The sequence below is a fragment of the Mytilus trossulus genome, chromosome 14 (genome assembly GCF_036588685.1).
Source record: "Mytilus trossulus isolate FHL-02 chromosome 14, PNRI_Mtr1.1.1.hap1, whole genome shotgun sequence".
NCBI lineage: Eukaryota > Metazoa > Mollusca > Bivalvia > Mytilida > Mytilidae > Mytilus > Mytilus trossulus.
In genome coordinates, this window is record NC_086386.1 from 63,631,199 (window position 1) to 63,654,216 (window position 23,018).

Here is a 23,018-nt window from a genome sequence, read left to right on the forward strand (position 1 = left end):
AGACAATCTGTAAACATGAACGTGTGTAAAAAATACAACATAGAAATAGGTGTTTACAGGTGGAATATATATTTTGTTATGATATTGACACTTTAAATGTCAGTGTTGTTAAAATCAATTTTCAGAGTATTTCTTTCGACATAACATTGATAACCTCTGAAAATAAGTTTATCTAACGGATCTATATTTTGTCATGGCTTATATCAAAATAACGACATCAGCCTATAAATGAGGATGCGATATCTTGTTTGTTAATACAGTGTAACCTGCCTAATCCGACACATGAGTATTCCAAACATCCTGCTTTAACCAAAACACTTATGGTCCTAAATTAGCCATATCCTTGCAGCAAAACCTGAGTATTCCAACACCCTGCTTAATCCGATTTTTTTTCCTGATCCCTCAGTGTATCGGATTAGGCAAGTTCCACTGTTTTATTACTGATGCAGCAAAACTTCATGTTAATTTTTTTGTTAAAAAATGAGAATAACTCTTTATAAACGAAAAACACTTATAAACCACATAAACAGACGACAACCACTGAACATCCGATTCCAAACTTAGGACAGGTGCAAACAATTGCAGCTTATTATTATTTACATAGCGTGTTAGTGACCTAATATGGAATTTACTTACCCTGTATATATCATATTAGATCACTAGCACACTACGTAATGAATTTATCTAACCTACTATCTTTATTTGTTGAATTTAGACTAAAGTTGTCTTATTTGCTTTCATAACATATCTTCTTATTTCTGTATTAAATTGTTCAAGTATTCAATTTGAAGACCTAAAAAAAAACTAATGTAAACGATAAATATCTATTATCAACAAACTTGATATAATAATATTAAACAGAACTTTCAATACTTTTAAATAATCAAAAAGTGCCTTAGTCGTAAATCCACCACTAACTGTGTTTTGAAATAAGCCCCGCCTCCATACTTACCTAATATGGAATATACACGGTCTCCACGAGGTCGCTTTTAACCAATCTTATTCCTAGAAATGTATAGGAGGTAAGATAAATATATATATCTGTTCTCTACAGTTCATTCATCCGGTTTTCTCTTTCAAAAAACATAAAGGTAATGTTTATTGTATGTTCTGTAGTCAAATGTTGTTCTTTAAAGAATATAATTTGAGGAGGATATTATTCGGGTTATTTTGAAAATATTATTTTATATAATATCGAACATATTCATGTTTTATTAAGTATCGTTAATGACATTTTCTATTTATATTGTAATCAATATAAAACAAAAACATTGATATCACGATATCAGATTATCAATAACATCTTATCAAATATGCAATTGCACATGTTAGTCGTTACGGCGAAGTATAATGCATACAGTGTTTGATTAATAGTATCTTATTATTGTCGCATCATAAGTAATTAAAGGTGTAGATGTGATATGATTGCTAATGACACAAAATCAACAAGAATTTATATGACGTAGATGTTTGCATGTGAAAGTTTATATACGGTCTTGATTAGCAAAACACACACCGTAAGGTCATTACGATAGGCCCTGATGTAATACAATGTGAAACAAGTCAACGAGAAAACTTCAACTTTGTTCATGTTTGGCTTTATAACTATTTGATCTGCGCGTCACTGATGAGTCTTATGTAGACGATACGCGCGTCTGGCGTATTAAATCATAATCCAGTTACCTTTGATAACTACTTACGATCAAGTACATCACAATACAATAAAAAAAAAAATATGAAAGACATGAACCGGCAACAACGGGTGAATTGCAGACTTTTGACTTAAGCACGGTAGAAATCCCGGTACAGTACGATTGTAGAAGGGTAAAACATGTGTGTGAGCTCTGAACTTTTCTTATCTAAACCAGTGGTCCAACAATCATTAGAACTAAATTTATTTATTGGTAAGGCGCACACACAAAAACGAACATAAACCAGTATTTACAAAATAGCGATGTAAGAGTACTCACAGCTACTGAATCTTTTTTAAATAAAGTCTAATTATAAATTTGATGAGTTCATACTATAAGCTGTGTGATTGGCTATATTTTATTTAATGATAATTTTTAAAATTGCATTATGTTTTCCGATGAGCCTTTTAAAAATTAAAACACAAAATTACACGAATACTTTTATTTCTTAGGAAAGTTAAATAAATCAACATTTCAGCCTTTTAGAAATCAATTTGTTGTTCTACTAAAAATCGATAAAGGTCCAAATACTTTTTCATGCCATATAACTCATACGATAAATCTCCGTAAATTGATATTTTATTACATGTCAACAACAGTGTTAATTAGTTTTATTAATATAACATTTTTGTATTAACGAATTCAAACTTGTCATTCATATTAATCTAAAAAAAAACAATGTTAAGTCCATTTATTCTTTTCACTATTTTCCTTGATTGTTATATTTTCCACAGCCGTTGCACTCAATATTGTGAATCTGAGAAAGAAAAACAATGGGGTAATTGTTTTTTAATTGAGTAAATGCTTTTTTTAAATTGGAAATTTATAATCTTTTTTCAATTTATATACTACTGTTAAGAATGGCATACTATAAAATCATGTAGGTACCACGTTCTGACTACGGAGCTGATGTCAACCATCAATTGTATATGCAAACTACAAAATAGAAATAAAACTTTATAACTGTTCTAGTTAGAGTGAAAAGTTATTCTGCACACAGTTGTTACCGTGTGAATTAGCACCATTACAATCCGTTGACGGTCGTGAAAACAGCAGGGTTCATTTAAAAACCATCTATCTTTATTTTCATTGTTAATTTTCTGTACATTTATATTTAAGAAGTAAACCAATTATCTATTCCAAGTCGAAAGGTGCAATTATCATGATTATACAGTAAAAATTACAGCATTACAAAAGCGAAACAGTCCTACCCGAACATACTTCACAGGCTAAAGGGTAAATATGTCTTTTCGGAATGTTTATGTTAACATTTGATTTCGTAAAAACATTGTGGGGTAAAGTAACTATAAATTTACATGTGATATTATGAAGAAGTTTATGAAATCATTATAGAAAAGACAATATTTACTCATTTAATGACCACTCTTTATACATGTTTTAATATCTATTTCATGTTTTTAACAATAAAACTTATGCCATTTTATATATATATATAAAAAATGTTTTACTTTCTGTTTGTGATCTGAATTCTATGGCTATGTGTTACATAAATAATCTTATTGCACGTCCGCCTTTTGATTGTTATTCTCTACATGTGTCATTCAGACTGAAGTTGTACTGCTCTTCAAATGGATTTTTATTGATATTCAATATATTTACTATTACCAACAATAGCGATCCATTAATTTGGAAATGGGCATCTTGTGATGCAATATAGTTATAATGGTTATTTTATTCTAAAGATGTTGTATCAATATTATATTATAATATAGACACGATTTATTCAGATAATCAATTATACGATCAATGTTTTTACATATATCTCCGTTAATGTTCGATACGTATTCATTGTAAACGCCAATAAATAAGCTTATCATATCGGAATTTAGAGAAAAACTATGTTGCATATTACAACAGTAGCAGCAATTTTTGCACTTTTTATGCATTTCATAGCAAGTTTTGCTTTGCAATCACAAACATTTAACAAAGAAACAGACACACGTATAGTTGCAAGTGGAGCATCAATGGTGACAGCAAAAGTGGAATTTGGATTCGATTGTGCTATCATGTGTAATAATGACAATAGCTGCTGTTCCAGTAGCTTCGACAAATACTCGAAACAATGTCAGCTTTCTTGTTCATGCAGTCCTGCAATGGAACACCACAACGGATCATTTACATTTATAAAGACTCTGAAATCAGGTATAAATTTTACAAATATTTTTAATTTAAGTTTGTACGTTTATAACTGCACTATAAGTTTGTATAATTAATTTGGACTCAACTTTAATTTGCATTTTGCCGTGCAATCAGCTTCGATTGTATTTCATAACTGTACTATGTCTCAGCCTATAAATACAACCTAGCAGGCATAGGGTAATGCAAATTTGCAATTGTAACATGTGTTATGTATGGTAACGCAGTTAATTGCATGTCATGTGTAATGCAGAGATTTTTTGCATGACATGTTATTGAAATTTAATGCATTACTTGCGAGTAAAGTTGTGTAACTTCATGCATTCCATTGCATTAAATGGCATTTCTTTTTTCACAAACAATATATCTTTCACAGATTATTGAAGGGACATTAAAGAATCAGCTAAAAAGTAAAATCACAAAAAATACTGAACTTAGAGGAAAATTAATTCGGAAAGTCCATAATCACATGGCAAAATCAAATAACAAAACGCATCAAAAACGAATGGACAAGAACTCTCATTTGCCTGGCTAAAGTCGAGTTTGAGATTTTTTGATTAATTAAGAACATACTAGTTATCATTTAGATAGTACTTCTTTTCATCCAAAAACATTACTAGTGTCTTATTTGTGTTAACAAATCAATGAATACCTTGTCACGATTAAATAACAGATAATTGACCATTGTCATAAACACTTATTGTTAGTTTGACAATCAATCTTCTCAATGTTTTGATATTTGGTCATACATTTGGAAAATATTAAACTTCATCTCTATTATTTCTGACTTTTTTATACTTTGAAACCCTTATGGTGTTAAAATGTAATTGTTGAATTGAAAAGACTTTTATCTGATACTTAAATTTAGTAAGTATACGGAACAATTATTGGTGCGTATATTCGAATCTTTTGTGACGTCATGTTGTTTTTCAAAATGTTTGATTTTTTTCACTTAATTGATAACATTTCCAAATGTCATGTGTAATTCAATGCATTACTTTGCAAAGGTAATTGTAATATAATGCATTACTTTGATAAATGCATGTAATTGTCATTAATTTTTTATGCATGCTTTTGTTAAAGTAATTGTAATGTAATGCATGCTTTTGTAAAAGTAATTGTAATTCAATGCATGCTTTTTTTTAAAGTAATCGTAATTTAGTGAATGCTTTTGTAAAAGTAATTGTAATTTAATACATGCGTTTGTAAGAGTAATTGTAATTGAATGCATGCTTTTGTAAAAGTAATTGTAACATCATTGCAATGTAACTCGCCCCATGCCTGTAAACAAGACACAATTTTTCACGTACTCTAAAAATTAATGGCATCACAAAACATCATATCACCTTAGCTCATAATTCATACATTATCGGCCAATAAAGAATACGATTGAAACTGCTAGACAGTATATTTCCGTTATACTACGAAAAGCGAAAACACTATATATTTTACTTTTTTTTCATTTTTTTATTAAATTAGTTTTTTAAGTATTTTCCACGTTTGCTGCATAACCGTGATAACTAAACTTGATATTTAATCAAAAATTTCATAATTTTCAAATTAACCCTGTATTTGTTAAAAGTGATTTACGTATGTCTTGAACAATAAACTTAAATGTTAAGAGTAAAAGGCATGCACCAATACCTAACGATATTTTTTTTTCAAGTCGTTTGTCTATTGTTTTCTTTTGTGCAAAAAAAATATTTTTATTTCTAAATTATTTGGGAATCGATAATGACGTAATTTAATTTTTATGCATGATATTTTCTTTTGATATATCAAAATTATTTGAAAACACCGGTCATAAATTCTCTCAGCTAAAGTTTACCGCTGACTAATTGATATTTTCATATCACTTTTGGTTCTATAGTTTTTAGAATTCTTTGTTTTTATTCATATGTGACTTACCGATGCTTAGAACTAAGCATTCGAGATAAAGGAAAATTCAGTATGACGCTTCAGACATTCATTAGTCTATACTCACATTTAAATGAGAAACAATTGATTGATTGATTGATTGATTGATTGATTGATTGATTTATTTACTCATTTACACTTAACTTTTAACATTTTATTCATCTAATTATTCATTTATGTATGTATATATAGAGCCCAGGTGGTGATATGGTCTAGCGGGACGGCCGCAGTACAGGCGATTTGGTTTCACGATATCACAGTAGCATGGGTTCGAATCCCGGCGAGGGAAGAACAAAAAAATTGAGAAAGCAAATTTTCAGATCTAACATTGTTGGGTTGATGTTTGGGCGAGTTGAACCCATGCTACTGTGATATCGTGACACCAAATCGCCAGCACTGCAGCCGTCCCGCTAGACCACACGACCACCTGGGCTCTACAAAAATAGAGCTTTTGCTGGCCATGTGTTACCTTTCCTAGTCAGTTTTAATCTAGCGGCGTACTACAGCACATTATATATAAGGCATGAAGATGTTATTGTTACAGATCAGCTAAATTATCTATAGTGAAGGATCTTACAAATTAATGTAAGATACAGTCACAGAAAATAAAATAAACAACTCGTCTAAACATCAACCCAACAATGTTAGATCTGTAAATTTGCTTTCGCAAATTTTTGGTTCTTCCCCCGCCGGGATTCGAACCCATGCTACTGTGATATCGTGACACCAAATCGCCTGCACTGCAGCCGTCCCGCTAGACCACACGACCACCTGGGCATATTGAAACCTGTAAAATGGATTTGCGACTGTAAATGGTACCTGTAATGTACCACTAGATTTTAAGACTATTTTTGTGAAACCAACCTTAATCATTGTCAATCGTTACTGACTACAGCGGAAACGATCTAAGTCACAGTTAATATTGTTTCAAATTTATTTGTGATAATATTTTTCTTTTAAAACGGACACATTATAAGCAACCTAGAGTCTTTTTTCTACAATTCATTTTCATACCTATAAAATCTGTTCATACAAAGCAACTGCAAAATTTCATGCATTAAATAAAAAAAGTGAATCATTAGGACATTGTTATGAACTTTATTTATAATAACAAAATAAAAATTGAGATCAGACATTTCTGAAGACCATGTATAGACAGAAACATAAAATGTACACTTCCTAGCCAGAATCTGTCTTTGAAATGGATATGTAAAATAGAATACACAAACAAAACAATCATATCGTAACATTTTAATTCCAAGATATAGTTTTCAGTATTCCAAAAAAGGACTGTAGTGAAATACCACGTGGAACAAAAAGTGGGGTGTATTGTTTTCAGCCTGACAACGGTACTCAAATATCTGTGTTCTGTGAAATGGACATTGATAATGGCGGATGGACTGTACGTATACCTTTGATTTTACACTATTGATTCAGATAAGGGTGAAGATTGGTATATAACAAAACGTTTAACATGTGCAAACCTTATGCATTTGTTTTCACCTGTCCTAATTCAGGAACCTAACATTCAGTGGTCGTCGCTTGTTGGTGGTTCATAAATGAATTGCGGTTCTCGTTTTCGTTTTTCATACGGATTACACCGTTGGTTTTCCCGTTTGAATTGTCTTAAACTGGTAATTTTGGAGGCCCTTTCTTGGCTTCATGTTTGAGACTGTACTTTGACCTAATATAATGGTTTACTTTTACAAATTTTGACATGGATAGATAGTTGTCTCATTAGCACTTATACATGTACCACATCCTCTCATTTCTGCTTTCTTTACCAAAATTGAACCAAGATATCAAAAGTCGAACTGGGTGTATTAAGCAAGTTATTAATTTCTTAGTTTTTTTATTTTTTCTAGAATACTATCTGTATCCGGCGAACTTCTTGTTTCATGTTTTATATTGGTTTATTTCTTTGCTTTAGTGATGGATGTATATTTAAAACTACTCTAGAAAAAATAAAATTTATATTCATTGATATTGGGGTTGTTTATGTGAAGTGTTTTGTTCTTTTCTGTTTGTTTCCTTTTGTTCTGTATATAGGGCATTTTCATACCTGATCTCAGATTTAAAAAAAAATCTTTAATGAAATGTCACAAGGTTTAAAAATTGGGGAGATATTTGAGTTTCTGTTTAAAAATAAACCATAGAGTTGACATTATCAAATGTGACCACAGTACATCTGTCCGTTATATAGTTACCATTACATATTTAAAACTACAAACAAAAAAGAAAAAAAAAAGAAAATTATCAATGTTAAATCTGGTATTCAATAATAAGTATTTCATAGATAAAGTATAAAGATCAATTCAATTGCCTCTAATAATTGTGGCCAGCGAAAGACTACCTATGCAATCAAAGATCGGTTTCTCGTGTACAATGAACGAAAAGGTACCGAGTAGACATAGAAATTAAAGTCCAGTTTAAAATTACAGATCGTTGAAAACGGAAGCATATTACAATAAAAAGACACCATACAAAAATAGAACTTGTCAATAATTATATATAAATTGAAGATATAGTTTGTTCATATTCAAAACAGAATTAACTGTTTCTACATGTATTATTATTCAATTGATCAAATACAATAACTTTGTATATAGTTAATCATCTTTCATAGCTTTTCCTATAGTTTATCATCGTGTATAGCATTGCCTATAGTTTATCATTTGACATATAATTATTGCCTATAGTTATACTCTTATTTTATCAGACAATCCAGAGAAGATATGACGGCACTGTGGACTTCTATCGGTATTGGGAGGATTACAAATCTGGATTCGGGAACATAGATGGTGAACATTGGCTTGGTATGTCCCTTAAAGAAACTGGCTTGTCATGTTTTGGATTTTTTGTCAGATTTTCGGAATCCTCTGGTTTCATCCATTTGAATGCCTTGAAAAGATTTGCCCGGTGACACCAATTTTTCTTTTTGAAATTCTTTAACATATATAATGATAAGCCATCTGTAAAAGTCTTATAAAATTGTAATTACTTTTTATCAGTTTTTGAGAACTTTAACTAGTCAATGATAAAGCTATGAAAATTCGTGAGAGAATATTTTCCCGCCAAAATTTCAAAGGCTCAAATCTAGAAAACAAGCACGGTGACCTATATATATTTTTTTTGCTCTTTGGATTCCTTTATTAATTCCTTATCAATATAAACTAGTGTTTTGAAAAATTGATAGATGGTGAACATTGGCTTGGTATGTACCTCAACTTATCATTTTTATCATCTGAATGGTTAACAAATGGCTATATTTGACATTTTGCAGCACTCAACAGTGGCATGGTCTGACAAACTTGAGTTTATGCAAATCATTGCTTAGTTTTGGTAACAAACGTACAAGTATTAATACAAATATATATGGACATTTTAAACATTATAGATAATTCAGCTGTATCTGCTACTTTGTTTCATTTTCCCAATGATGATATTCATACTTTGTTTACAAGCTAAAGCACAGTTGAAGGAAGTGCTAATAACACTATCAATATAAATTGTACCTGTCGTACCAGGACTTAATTAATGTACAAAGTCGTTTTCTTTAATTGAGAATGCTGATTACAAACTAAAAATGATTGCTACACTTAAAAGCATTGCATGTCTAAACTGTTTGCAAACTGTTGTCTAGTCCACAGGTACATAGTATATCGAGCATCAACCTTTCAACACGGAAATTATTGAATTCTTTCTCCTTCAGGAAATGATAATTTGCATTTCATTTTACGACAAGGCTCATACCAAGTCCGATTTGACTTTGAAGACTTTACAGGGGATACATCGTATGCTATTTATGATACTATATATGTTGGGGATGAGAGTACAAACTACACACTAACTATCACTGGTTACAAAGGAACAGCAGGTAATGTCTGCTACTGTGGATTCATTAATATTTGTGGAATACTGATTTTCGTGGATTTCGTGGTTACCGGTGAATCAAGAATTTAAATTTTTAACGAATTACTTTTTTTTAAATAGAATGTATGCAGACTTTGCCAAAAACAACATATTTAAAAAAATATCCATGAGTATACAAGTTTTCCTCAATCCACGAAAATTGTTACCCACGAAAATAAATGAATCCACAGTATGATACAATATATGTCGGAGTGAAAGTACAAACTACACACTCAATTTCCCTAGATATAATGGAACAGCAAATAATGTTATCAGGAGCCTGTAAGGTGACTATGCGGTATGGGCTTTGCTCATTGTTGAAGGTCCTACTGTAACATATACAATTTAATTTCTGTGTCATTTTGGTCTCTTGTGGAGCGTTGTCTAGTTGACAATCATAACACATTGTCTATTTGTTTATCCCAAATTCATGTATTTGGTTTTGGTGTTATATTTGTTATTCTTGTGGGGTTTTGTCTGATGCTCGGTCCGTTTCTGTGTGTGTTACATTTTAGTGTTGTGTCGTTTTTCTCCTCTTATATTTAATGCGTTTGCCTCGCTTTTAGTTTGTTACCCCGATTTTGTTTTTTGTCCATGGATTTATGAGTTTTGAACAGCGATATACTACTGTTTCCTTTATTTTGTATATGTATGATACAATATAGGTTGGCTTGGGATGAGATAGAGTAAAAACTACACACTAAATTTCTCTAGTTACAATGGAACAGCAGGTTACTAGTGCTATGTATGATATAACTTTTGTTTGGGGTTGAGAGTACAAACAACACACTCAGCCTGACTAGTTACAATGGAACAGCAGATAAAAATGATTGAAACCACTTATTGTTGAAGGCCGTACGGTGACCTATATTTGTTGATTTATGTGTACTTCTTCTTTTTTATCATATCTCCTTTACTCATTTAAAAAGTTATCGCATATCTTTCATTACTTTTAATACTTATTTTTGATTTATGAAATAGTTCCTTTTAAAACATAGCCATAAACCCAGGTTCAGCCAACAGCTTTTTCCTTAAAAATTCATGTACATGTACATGTACCTAGACGGGAATATGGCAGTTATATATTAAAAAGTCATTTTATATGTATGAAGGTTATTGTTCTTGTTGTAGTACATTTATTTTGTTGTATCGTTGTTTTCCTATGTTTTTGGTATGTAAACTGGATTTGTTATGATCGCTTAATTCATTTTACTGTAGTAAACTATTGCTGTATTTTTTAATTGATTTTTTTAGATTGACATAGCAAATTGGTACCGTTTTTTGTGGGTTTTTGTAACGATAAAAAATATTTTATTCAATCATTTTCTAGTATATAAATACCTACGTAACCCAGGTTGCATACTTAGGGACTTCTGTATTTCAACAGCCGAACTTGACCAGGGAAAAATTTAAATGAGGTTATACTTACAATAGTATTACATACATATCTTCTCACACCACATCTTCCTATATCTATATATTCAAATAACCAATACTATTGATTTTACCTGATACGCATCACTGTATACATTGTAAAACATTTAATCATTATCATACATCCGGCTCACTCAACAAACATGTGTTGATTTAAATTTGAACAAGAATGTACACGAATGCCCCATCCGCGTTCTTCTTTTCTATATTCAGTGAACCGTGAAAATGAAATAAAATCTTTATCATATCATAGGGACCTTTACTAAATTTTGCCATAGATATAAAGATCTGGTTTTGAAGTTTGGTTTTACCTGTAGAAAACTTATTTCAAACGGGATAGCACATTCTCTGTTTTTACGGAAATGTTGTTAACCGTGCCCGGAAATTTAGAAATGATCCATGTAAACTTGTTGCTCCTTTAAATAAACCTATTCTAAAAGGTTACCTATTCAACACTATAATAAGATCATTGAATATTGTTTTTATTGGTATAAATATTGATTTTGTTATCAGTAGATTAAAAGCTAACTAAATATTACTAGTATGGTATATACATATACATTTTCATGGATCTACAATCTGTCGATACCTGTAACTTGGCATTGCATAAGGTCATGTTCTTCTCTGGCTGTTTATGACGTCTTTACACTAAATCCATTGTATGTTGGATGTGTACGGATTGAGTGTTTAGTCTTAGAGGCATGATCTTTTTATTAGTTGTTAGTGGCTTTGAACTAGCTGTCAGATAACTTCGAGTACTCTCAGATCTGTTCATTGTGTCTTTTTGTGTCGGGATGTATAAGTACCCGGCCACGTCCACTTGTATTTTGTGTCTATCTGATGAGTTAGGCCTTTTTCAACTGATTTTTATAGTTCGTTCTTATGTTTTACTGTTATACCACTGTTCCAGGTTAGGGGAAGGGTTGGGATCCCGCTTACATGTTTAACCCCGCCACATTATTTATGTGTGTGCCTGTCCCAAGCCAGGAGCCTGTAATTCAGTGGTTGTCGTTTGTTTATGTGTTACATATCTGTTTTTCGTTCATTTTTTTACTTAAATAAGACCGTTAGTTTTCTCGTTTAATTGTTTTAAATTGTCTTATCGGGGCCTTTTATAGCTGACTATGTGGTATGGGCTTTGCTCATTATTGAAGGCCGTACGGTGACCTATAGTTGTTAATGTTTGTGTCATTTTGGTCTTCTGTGGATAGTTGTTTCATTGGTAATCATACCACAGCTTTTTTTTATATGTTTACTAAGTTTGAAGTTGATTAGACTTCAACTTCATCAAACACTACCTCTACCAAAAACTGAAACTCGAAGTGGGACAGACGAACAGACAAACAGACGGACGAACGAACGAACGGACACACAGACCAGAAAACATGATGTCTATATATGGGGCATACAAACTATATATTTGATAGAGAAAGTTATTGTTTCTTTTTAATTGGTTGATGTATGAAAATGTAATTTCTGAGTTATCACTGTACTTTGAAATTAGGAATTTTCAGTGCTTCGTCAAGTTTTACTGATTATACGATGATCGATTGCTCTGATTTAATATTTACAAACAGTTTATGTATATTGTCAAAAGATACTTTTTTTTTGGTACATAGTGTCTTTATTGAATTTTGAATGCTAACATAATTCATAAAATTTTCAGTTGTAAATAAAATGTTTGATATAAGATTAGCATGGCTAACTGTCTTCCACTTTTCTTAATAATCATCAGATTTTCAATTCCAAACACATTGATATATTTTCTTTTCAACCAGTATACATCGATGATACATACATTTTAGTTTGTTACATATCGATGTGTCACTAGTCTCATATTTGAAATATTAATAAACTATTATTCATGTACTAATTGAAAACTGTCAAAGTCAACTTTCAATTTCTTTGACATGATAACCTAATTACGTGTTGATTAATCATTAGTTTTCTATTGTTGTCTTGTGTACTACTCATATTTGTCGGTTTCTCGTTTTTTTTCTTTTTAGTCATGATGTTGTCAGTTTATTTTCGGTCCCTTTTTACGCCTATTTTGGTGTTTTGTTTTTTCTTATCTTTAACAACACTTCACCTTTTACATAAATACCTGTTCGCCTTATGTATGCACATTTGTCCTGAATCTTTGTCATTGCCAATTCGGTTTCAACTATATGCTCTTCAACCAACTGTTTTCACAATGTTATGATAGACATGTATACAAATAAACGTTTATGTACACCGTGGTATCAACTCTTAATATACAGAAGCCTGAATATATTTAACTGTCTCTTTTAAACAGACAGGATAACACATAATCTTTAAAAAATCTACTTGAAGTTCCAATTACTGTATTTTTGTATACAAAGGTATGTACACAGTTTCAAATATATATTATACATTATTGTTGCATAACTTCGGCTTTGGGCTATCAAGACTGTGGTTAATCCACAAGAGTCCTTCGAGCACATAAAATGATGAAAGAATGATTTTGATATTCTTTTTCCCTCGTCCAAATTATTGCAGGTTTATTGATGTTAAAAGTGTTACATAAAGGTGTTACCTATCTTTTAACATGCTTTGCAGGTCATGCAATGAATGATTGGCATCCAAATGAATTAGATGGTATGATGTTTACCACACGTGACATGGACAACGATATAAGTCCCATTAACTGTGGCATCAAAAAGGAAAGTGGCTGGTGGCATGCAGCATGTTCCTCCTCGAATATCAATGGTGGTTATGGAGAACTGTATGATAAAACCGCGAACATATATTGGAAAACATGGAAACCACATGCACTTAAAAAGACAAGAATGATGATCAAACCAATTTAAACTGTCAAAATTTTAATAATTGGTACTTATAAAGTAAATTTGATAAATCAAGCATTTTTCGAAACAGATTATGTTCAGATTTCATTTGGATATGTTTGTATTGGCTTTACACATGGCAGGAGTCTGATCACAATCTATCATTATATGTAGGGAGTTTATTTCAGGCAAGATTGACTAAACCAAATATTTTAACTATACCAAATGTAATATGTCTGTTTAGTATCAAATGATAAAACTCACTGACTGTTTTTTCATGAAGATGTGATAAAAGCTAAGATGTGATATATTACTAAATCAGAATCGATATATGAAATTTATTTGGAATAAGATATTCATCACAAGAGATTTCAAACGGTAAATTTTGGTAGGATTTTTACTTTATACTCACATGTCTTTTTATATTGAACTTATTGATACTTGATTTTATAAAATGCATATCATAAAATCTTAACGATTTTTTGTTTGAGATGACTTGTATTCTTTGGATACATATATGATTTTACTAATAATATCGGGTACTATTTGTATCAATATCGGTGACAAATGAGGAAATAGCAGATGGGAAACACTCATTAAGTTTGATAAATATAGAGCCTTTTTGAGTGACATTTGTATTTCGCTGATAGGAAAAAAAAACACAATAATATATCTTGTTAGTTAATCATGAAACCACGGGAAAGATACACTTTTCAATGCATCTTTAAATTTAAAAAAAAGACAAAAGGACTTATGAACATACATTTATATTTTCATTAACCTGTTCCTACTTTAAAGGTTTAGTTCATCTAAAAAAAAAGATAAACTCAACAAACATACTTTTAAAAAAATCTAAGGAGCATATTTAAAATTGAGAATGGAAATGGGGAATGTGTCAAAGAGACTATACATTTATTGCAAAGAGGAAATACATAATCTTAATATATAACACAAGTAATATGAGGCACTATACGTATGAAGTGGAAATTGATTTTTACATTACAAAACTCACAAAACAATATATTTGCTCAGTAAAAATTCACAATATTTCACCAATCAGTTAAACCAATTCGATAAATTGCTGAGTAAGAGTAGTCGATCGCGCTAATTAGTCCTCGATGGTTTCTGCCTTTCAAAAACTGATATCAGTTGTCTATTACTCCGTATCGGTGTTGTTGGAGTTTTTGTTTGGAGGGGTGGGGTGGGTTGTTGTCTTCTTGTCTCTTACTTGATAGCTGTACATTCTATCAATGCTTGATTATCTTGAAATAATTTGAAGATCTCATAAATGTTCCTCATAATCCATTATTGCCTTTTTCTAAGTGATATGTGAAGTTAGGGCTCCGGTTAAAAAGTGTCGCCCTAAATAGAGGTATCCTTCAAATAAAAACTCGCGTAGTCGTAACCCGGATAATCGAGTCGTTATATTTCACTCACTTCGATCGCTACATTATGAGGAAAATGACTTTAGGGGGCGCTGTATTTACTTGAGCTATCAAGGTAAGCCAAAAAATACCCAACACTGGAATATCTCGAGTCCAATCGTAAAACCGAATCGGAAGATAGGCAGAATTATGAACTTTTCATTTCGTACTGAAATAGTTTGCATAAAAGACATATAACAGTCAAAATGTCAACTGGTGACACCGAACACACTATTGAACGAAACTGGACCACTTTTGAATAAAACCAAAAAAAAATGGTTTTAAATCATTTGTGTTGCTGCAGGTAAGGATTAAAAACTGAAAGCAAAATAATTTTGGTAGAATGATTAACAAAGGCGAAATTTCAAAAAAAGAGATAAACAAATAGCAAACTCGTGAGTTTTTTGCAATATTTAAACTAAAACACAAAATTTTCATCAAAACGCAAAATCAGAAATTCAAACACTCAAACAGATGCAATACAACTGTCCAATTTCTAACAGACAACAACATAATAATAACAAACAAGAAAACAAACACAAAAAAGCAAACTACTACGAAATCAATCATGAATAAATCAATTTTTCAAGGAACTTGATTACTGATTTTTTTTATCCCATACAATAATCCTTTCAAAGTTTAACAGATTAATCATTAATAATACTCTGAAATATATTCATACATGTATAAATAAATATCTGTAATTCGATAGACAGACTGACAAACTATTTTAATCATATCTTTAAATCATTTGATAACATGAGCTACACGACGGGTGCCACATGGATCTGCTTACACTTTCGGAGCACCTAAGATAACCCCAAGCTTTTTGTGGGGTTCGTGTTGTTCAGTCTTTAGTTTTCTATGTTGTTTCTCGTTTACTATTTTGTTTGTCTTTTTCATTTTTAACCATGGCGTTATAATTTATTGTCGATTTATGAGTCTTTTCCTCTTTCGCCCCTTTTTTGGATGCGCTTTTTAAAATGCTTTTAATAAAATACCTCAGTGGCTTTTAGTTGTTAACTTTAACATGCTCTACGTCATTTTGTTCCAGACGTTTTATTGCTCTTAATTTCACACCTGACCTACACAACATTTATAAAAAAGGTGTAAAGTTTGGCAATGGGGATATTTGTACTCATATAAGGTCGTGTTCTCATTGACCTTTACTCAGTGTTGTGTTAGTGTAATTCACACATAAACTAAACACAATAACGTTCTCATCGACAAAATCAAAATGTTAAAAATGTAGTTTAAATCATGTTTTGTCTGCATGCAGTAGATAGTCAATCTATGTATTCGAAACATGAATTTAGCTATGTTTAAATAATGAAGAAACTTTTTTTTAATAAAACTAATATTAATAACAATTAGTAATAAGACAAAAACACCAAAACCATTGAGTAAACAAAGACTCAGGAAACCAAAGGATATCAACAGTTATAAATAATAGATACGAAACAACACGAACTCCACTAAAAACTGGGAGTGAAATCAGGTACTTCGGAAGGGTAAGCATTTCCTGCACCGTATACGGCACCCGTCGTGTTATTTCTTTGTTCAGTTCGGTAATGATGGAAAGTTATTATGACTGAGGAAGAATATCTGATATGATTTCTGACACACTTTTGTCATAATGGCCAACCAGCTCATGATGGTGACCGTACAATTTCTTCTCGAGTGATTTCCTTAATTTGATTGATTCATAGTCCTGTCTTAGCAACTTTTGAGAAAACAGTATTCCTCGTTCAACAAAATCAACGTACTTTGAGCTAGCTCTAGAGTAACATATCAATCGAGACACATATACTCCATATGCTGGTGCCGCTGGGATGTTGCAACACAGAACTTGAAAGTTGACTATCGGAAAATCAAACCATCGCGTTTCGTTAAATAATTAGTTATCTTAACTTGATATATTTGTTATGAAGAACACTTTAGGTAGCTTTATTTTCCCTTTATCAAGACGTAAAGCATCATCATTGCCAAATACATAATTCATTTGAAAATGTCCACCAGAATCGACGGGAGGAAAACAGAAATATTTGCTATTGGTCGTTACTCAATCAATGATGCACTTATAAATGCATTACTAAAAAAAGAAACAGTTTTCATTCCATTAGTTAAAGGGTTTTTTGTCTCTAATTCTTTCTAACTCTTAAAAGTCTTGCATGCATTATCTTGAATGAAAGGGCTTTTGTATTGGTCTCTTTAATGACAGGTTTATGTAATATTCGGAATAATCAGGTGTTGAATTCTACACTCATGATTACTAAGCAGAATGGTAAAATATGTAAGTGTGTCTTGAAATGATTGGAGTGTAAACTAGTGAGGAAGACAATTTAGAACAAATTTGATGAATACCATATGTGATAACTTTTGAAGAAAAGGTATAAAGAAAGAACAGAAATAAAAAGGCAAAGATAATTCGTACATGTATCCCATAAGAAAGGTATGAGTGTCTGATTAGCCGACACTCGTGTTCAAATTTCCTGGTAACTGCTACAAAAAGGTAAGAAGACATTCACGAGAGCAATCAAATATCATAAGTTAAACAATAAATTATGCCAAGGATGGTTACTAAGTGATATGATTGAAAACACAAGTATACCTACTTGGCTTTATCGAAAGTAAAATTTAGCTACCGAGAATGGTTTGAAAGAATGTGTATGATTTGCTCTCATTTTAAATGTGATCATCGTAAAATAATTCTGTGTTTAAATACTTCAATAATACATCTCTTTTTGTGATGCGAATAAGTCTTTTTTTAAGACTTTTAGTACGTACACCCAAATTGTTAAATTTTTCCACTTTTTCAAGTTTGTACTTTTTTTTTCATTATATTTTCATGGTAGAAAGTAAAATCACAAAAATACTGAACTCAGAGGAAAATCAATTTGGAAAGTCCATAATCACATGGCAAAATCAAAAAACAAAACGCATCAAAAACGAATGGACAAGAACTGTCATATTCCTGACTTGGTACAGGCATTTTCAAATGTAGAAAATGGTGGATTAAACCTGGTTCTATAGCGCTAACCCTCTCACTTTAATAACAGTCTCATTAAATTCCGTTACATTTACATGATGCGTTAAATAAACAGTCACAATCAATAAAATAGTAGGTGATTCCTTGGGGTTTACCCCATATGTCCTTTTTATTCAAATACAAATCAAAAGAAAGAGGAACACCATGTACTAAATAAGAATATCAAGGGTCTGGTCTCGGTTTATTGAGAAAAAAAGTTGTATGAATTGTGAATTTACTAAATATGTGTTTGAATACATCTGTTGATGGATTTTATTTTAGCAATGTAGATATATTTGATATTTTTAAAGGAACTAACGGTGTTTAATTAAATTATTAAAATCCAAGGATAATATCCTTGCTAAATCGTTAGTTTTGAGCTGTACTTATATTTTGTAAAGAGACACTAGCTGTCACAATCATATTTACCAATATGACTCAAATACTCATATTTGATTTATAGCATACTAAAACACATTACATTTTCTAAAATTGAGAAATAAGCCGTTTTCGGTTACTCATTATGTTTTTTACTTTTATCTATATATATATAGCTTATAGTTTCACTTTATTGCATAATTGATGTTTGATTTGTATATTCATTTAAGAATTGAATGCTTCTTTTTGTAAATATATTGGGGTGTAAAAGCGTTGACCGAAGTACATTTTGTATGAAGCACAGAAGCGCTTCATTCAAAAAATGTACGCACGGTCAACGCTTTTACAACCCTATAAAGTTACAAAAAGAAGCATTCAATACTTATAATTACATTTTTAGCTAGAATTATAAAAACACGATTTTCATGAAGTTTAATTTTTAAATTCACCTGTGTACTTTATTGTGGGACCTCGTGTCATCATGAATGAAATGTTATTGTCTCATGCAATTGCTTACGGAATAACATGTGATGTGCAATTAGCCAATCAGAATAACGTATTATAATGAAACATACTTCCAATATAATTATTCATGTATATATATTTTACTTTGTCGGATTAGAAATAACCATCGCATGTATCGTTTTAAGGAATTATTGATATTGGTTGTCATATATCATCAAATCTTGGGATGGTATTACTCTCAGGCAAAATGATTATTATAAATGGAAAAATATTGTTAAGATTGGATTCAGTTTACAGATATGATTTTGTTTTAATATAACTTGTATTGAGTTTTGTTATGATCCGATAAACTTTTTTTTATATCATAAAATTATTAAGGGATAGATCTTAAAATAATTTTGTATATTGTAAAAAAACCTGTTTCAGTTGAATTGAAGATACCATAGCATCAAACAGTTCCAACAGTTTAAACAATAGTCAAACCTAAAGCTCTACTTTGTTCCTAACAAACAATTACATTCATGATCATGTAAACATGTAATTTTCAGCCAGCCAAATAGGCTTATGATGCACTGTACATTGTGTATCATTATTGAAAATAAAATAAATAAATAAATATAGTCCAAATTTACACGCAAATTATTACAAGAGACGTTATCAATTGATAACAGATTGTCTGATTGTAAAACATTTCAAAATAAAGTAAGAAACAAGCTTGCTGTATTTACAAAATGAATATTTTAAGTTGATGTTCGCTGGTAGCGTAGTCAAGTCTTTGTTGTACTTGTCTCGGATATCATTAAATAATGTTGTTCGTAATTGTTCATATCGTTCACAAAACAGCAACAGTATACATGGCTTGATAAATTAACTCTATTTTTAGAGACAAAATTCAATTGATAAAGTAAAACCTAAATATAAATTCACATATAATATTTAAAATTGAGCTATTAAAGGTAAATACACGGTTTTTTTATATTTTTTTATGACTTAAATAGGACATGTTATGTTGGTGAAGAATAAAGTTCTAAATTCGCTGTGTTATAACACATATACATGGCTTTATTCAAAGTTTGTAGTAAAATGTTTGATTCAGCTGGAACTATAATTTCACCAGCATATAACAGCAATTATAATATTAACTAAACATACATCTCTTCAGTGAAAAGGTAATTTTCATTTCATGAATGAAATAGACCAGTATTTTCTGAATTGATTGCCCGTATTGCGGTCAAATGTCTATGGGAACCTTTGACATTTTTCGTAAAACATAATCGGTTTTCACAACAAACAGTTCATTTGCCGTGACTTTATGTCTGCAAATAATTATTTCTAGATAACAAAACCATTAGTGTATGTGCACTGTTAATGTTTCATTATGAATTCTCAGAGGGGAAAAAAGGTGATTTTTCAAATAATACAATGTTCAATAAGACCAATTTCTAAATATATTTTGAATCCATTTTTTTAATTTGACTCCAAAAGTCATAAATTTTATATAAATCATGACTTGATGAGATTTCCATGCTTTCCAGGAATCCAAATATGACAATCAAATTGGCATTATAAAAATTAAAACTTGAATACAAATTTAAAAAAAAACGACACAACAAACAATCAATTCGAGTTTAAATTGTTCTTACCTTCTTTACAAAGATGACCAAAATAATAAACAAACAGAAACACAGTAAAACACACATCACTATGCACTCAAATTGAATAAAAAAAGAAAACATTAAACTTATATAAAAACAAGCACAAATATAAAACAAATAGAGAGAAAAAACAACTTGACAACATGTCATGAGATATTAAACGAGTGATTCCAAAGGGGTCACTGCTAGCATGTCATTCTGTTTACTAAGGGAGGGTGAAAGATACCAGAGGGACAGCTTAAATCATATATTGAAAATAAACTGATAACGTCATGGATACAAAATAAAAAGACAAACAGACAAATAATAATAAACTAGACACAACATAGAAACTAAAGACCAAGCAACACTAACCCCACCAAAAACTGGGCGTGATATCAGGTGCCCCGGAAAGGTAAGTTTAGCCTGCTCCTCTTGTGGCTCCCGTTGTGTTACTTATGTTATTACAAATCCGGTAAATAGACTTAATCGGTAGGTCACATTCGTGAAAAGGGAAGGATATTGAAGTTACGACATAAGGAATATATCCGATATCATCTGTGAAACAGTTGTTCCAAAACGGCAACCAACTCGTAATGGCGTCCGTACAATTTACGAAGGGATGATTTCAACTTCACCATCTGGAACTCTTAGTCCAAAAGCTTCCTTATGAACAGCAACCCTCTATCAAGGGAATCGAATCATGGTAGGAAATACAGGCCAGGGAATATCGTATCAATTGGCCTATATATATTCCGTTTGCAGGCGATGATGGAAAATTCACAATTGGGAAGCTGCAACAAACGAAATGTTAATCCCTGTTCAATGTCTAAGCTGTAAGAACAGTTGTCATAAACCATGAATAACATTAAAACAAAAATCAATAATCAATAGTGACTTTGCCAAAACCTCGAATTTAAAAATCTACAAATATGCAAGTTTGTCTCTATCCATGAAAATTGGTACCTACGAATTTCAAAATAAATGTATCCACTGTAATATTTAAATCGTACAGTCTGACAGGTACAATCAGCTATCAAAAGTTGTTTCGATTCATATAGGTCTATTGAAATGTATTCTGATTAGTGTTGTCAACGGTTAATCGATTAACCGGTTAACCGTTCGAACGACCGAATACCGAATACCAAAAACGCTAACCGGTTAACCGGACGTTTTTTCAATACTAATAGATTTGATATCAATTTGTATTGAAATCATTAAATAATTATGTTTGCTTTAAAAATTGTCGTCGTGGTAATTAATTTGAAGGATCAATTGTCCAGTATTTTGATTGCTATTGTTAATCCAAAAATATAAAATTAATTAGAACTTGTCTCTCAGCTCGGGGCAAGATCTTAAGGAAACATAATTAGTTACATGTTGTTTTAACAGTAACTTTAGATATGTAATACGATTAAATTGTACTATTTACTTCATTTCATTTTTGATCCAATACTGTGTAGACCTACATCTGAATGTACAATCTACGTCGTGTAAGTCTTTGTTATACTTTAAACGAAATGCTAACTCAAAAGCTATAAAAAAACAACGTGAATGTAATCAATGTATACTTGATGGTAAGAGTATCAGGATTAATAAATTCAAACATAAGCGCTCCACATTATTTTCGGAAACAACAAGAGAAAATAAAAGAATGATCGGTTTCAGACATATTCAACGATATCAAGAATTTTTTTTAATTCAATCTGAAGTTAGTACAGACGCCACAGTTGATACCATGTATTTGATTATCAAAAGTCAAACGTCGACAGGAATCTTACAGACAAGCCTTATAATACCAAAGGACAAACTTAAATTCATCGTATAAACATTGACACTTATACTAATTAGATATAGGAAGATGTGGTGGGAGTGCTCTTCTTATACCTATGTTTAGGATACTATTGATAGTTTGGGGTCTTCGAACATCAACTTAAACTACCGGTTAACCGGTTAATCGGTCGAACGATTATCCGACTAACCGGTTAGGCAAAAATGTACGATTTGACAACACTAATTCTGATACACATTGTTTTAGTTATATTTCGTTTTTGTTGTTGTTCATGAGTCATTCCTTTTTTTATATAAACGTCCAATTTAAGTCTTCTGTAGATAAAATGTTCGTCTTGTATGTTCTCATTTGATCCTGGAATATATGATGAGTTTTCGTG

At 31.1% G+C, this 23,018-nt stretch overlaps 1 protein-coding gene across 1 annotated transcript; it reads left to right on the forward strand.

The window, feature by feature from the left end:
- The first annotated feature begins 3,490 nt into the window (after positions 1-3,490).
- Positions 3,491-14,053, forward strand: LOC134697038 (fibrinogen-like protein A). The gene is made up of 5 exons (XM_063559057.1): positions 3,491-3,854; positions 7,034-7,167; positions 8,485-8,581; positions 9,478-9,642; positions 13,692-14,053. The coding sequence occupies exons 1-5, from the start codon at positions 3,551-3,553 to the stop codon at positions 13,940-13,942; spliced, it is 951 nt and encodes a 316-aa protein (XP_063415127.1). The 5' UTR covers positions 3,491-3,550; the 3' UTR covers positions 13,943-14,053.
- Positions 14,054-23,018: the final 8,965 nt, after the last annotated feature.

What these genes read in the sequence shown, in the direction of transcription:
- LOC134697038 (XM_063559057.1), top strand. Translation starts at nt 3,551, where the DNA reads ATGTTGCATATTACAACAGTAGCAGCAATTTTTGCACTTTTTATGCAT. An exon ending in TATAAAGACTCTGAAATCAG is followed by an intron (nt 3,855 to 7,033) that starts GTATAAATTTTA and finishes TCCAAGATATAG; the next exon opens with TTTTCAGTATTCCAAAAAAG. An exon ending in TGGTTACAAAGGAACAGCAG is followed by an intron (nt 9,643 to 13,691) that starts GTAATGTCTGCT and finishes CATGCTTTGCAG; the next exon opens with GTCATGCAATGAATGATTGG.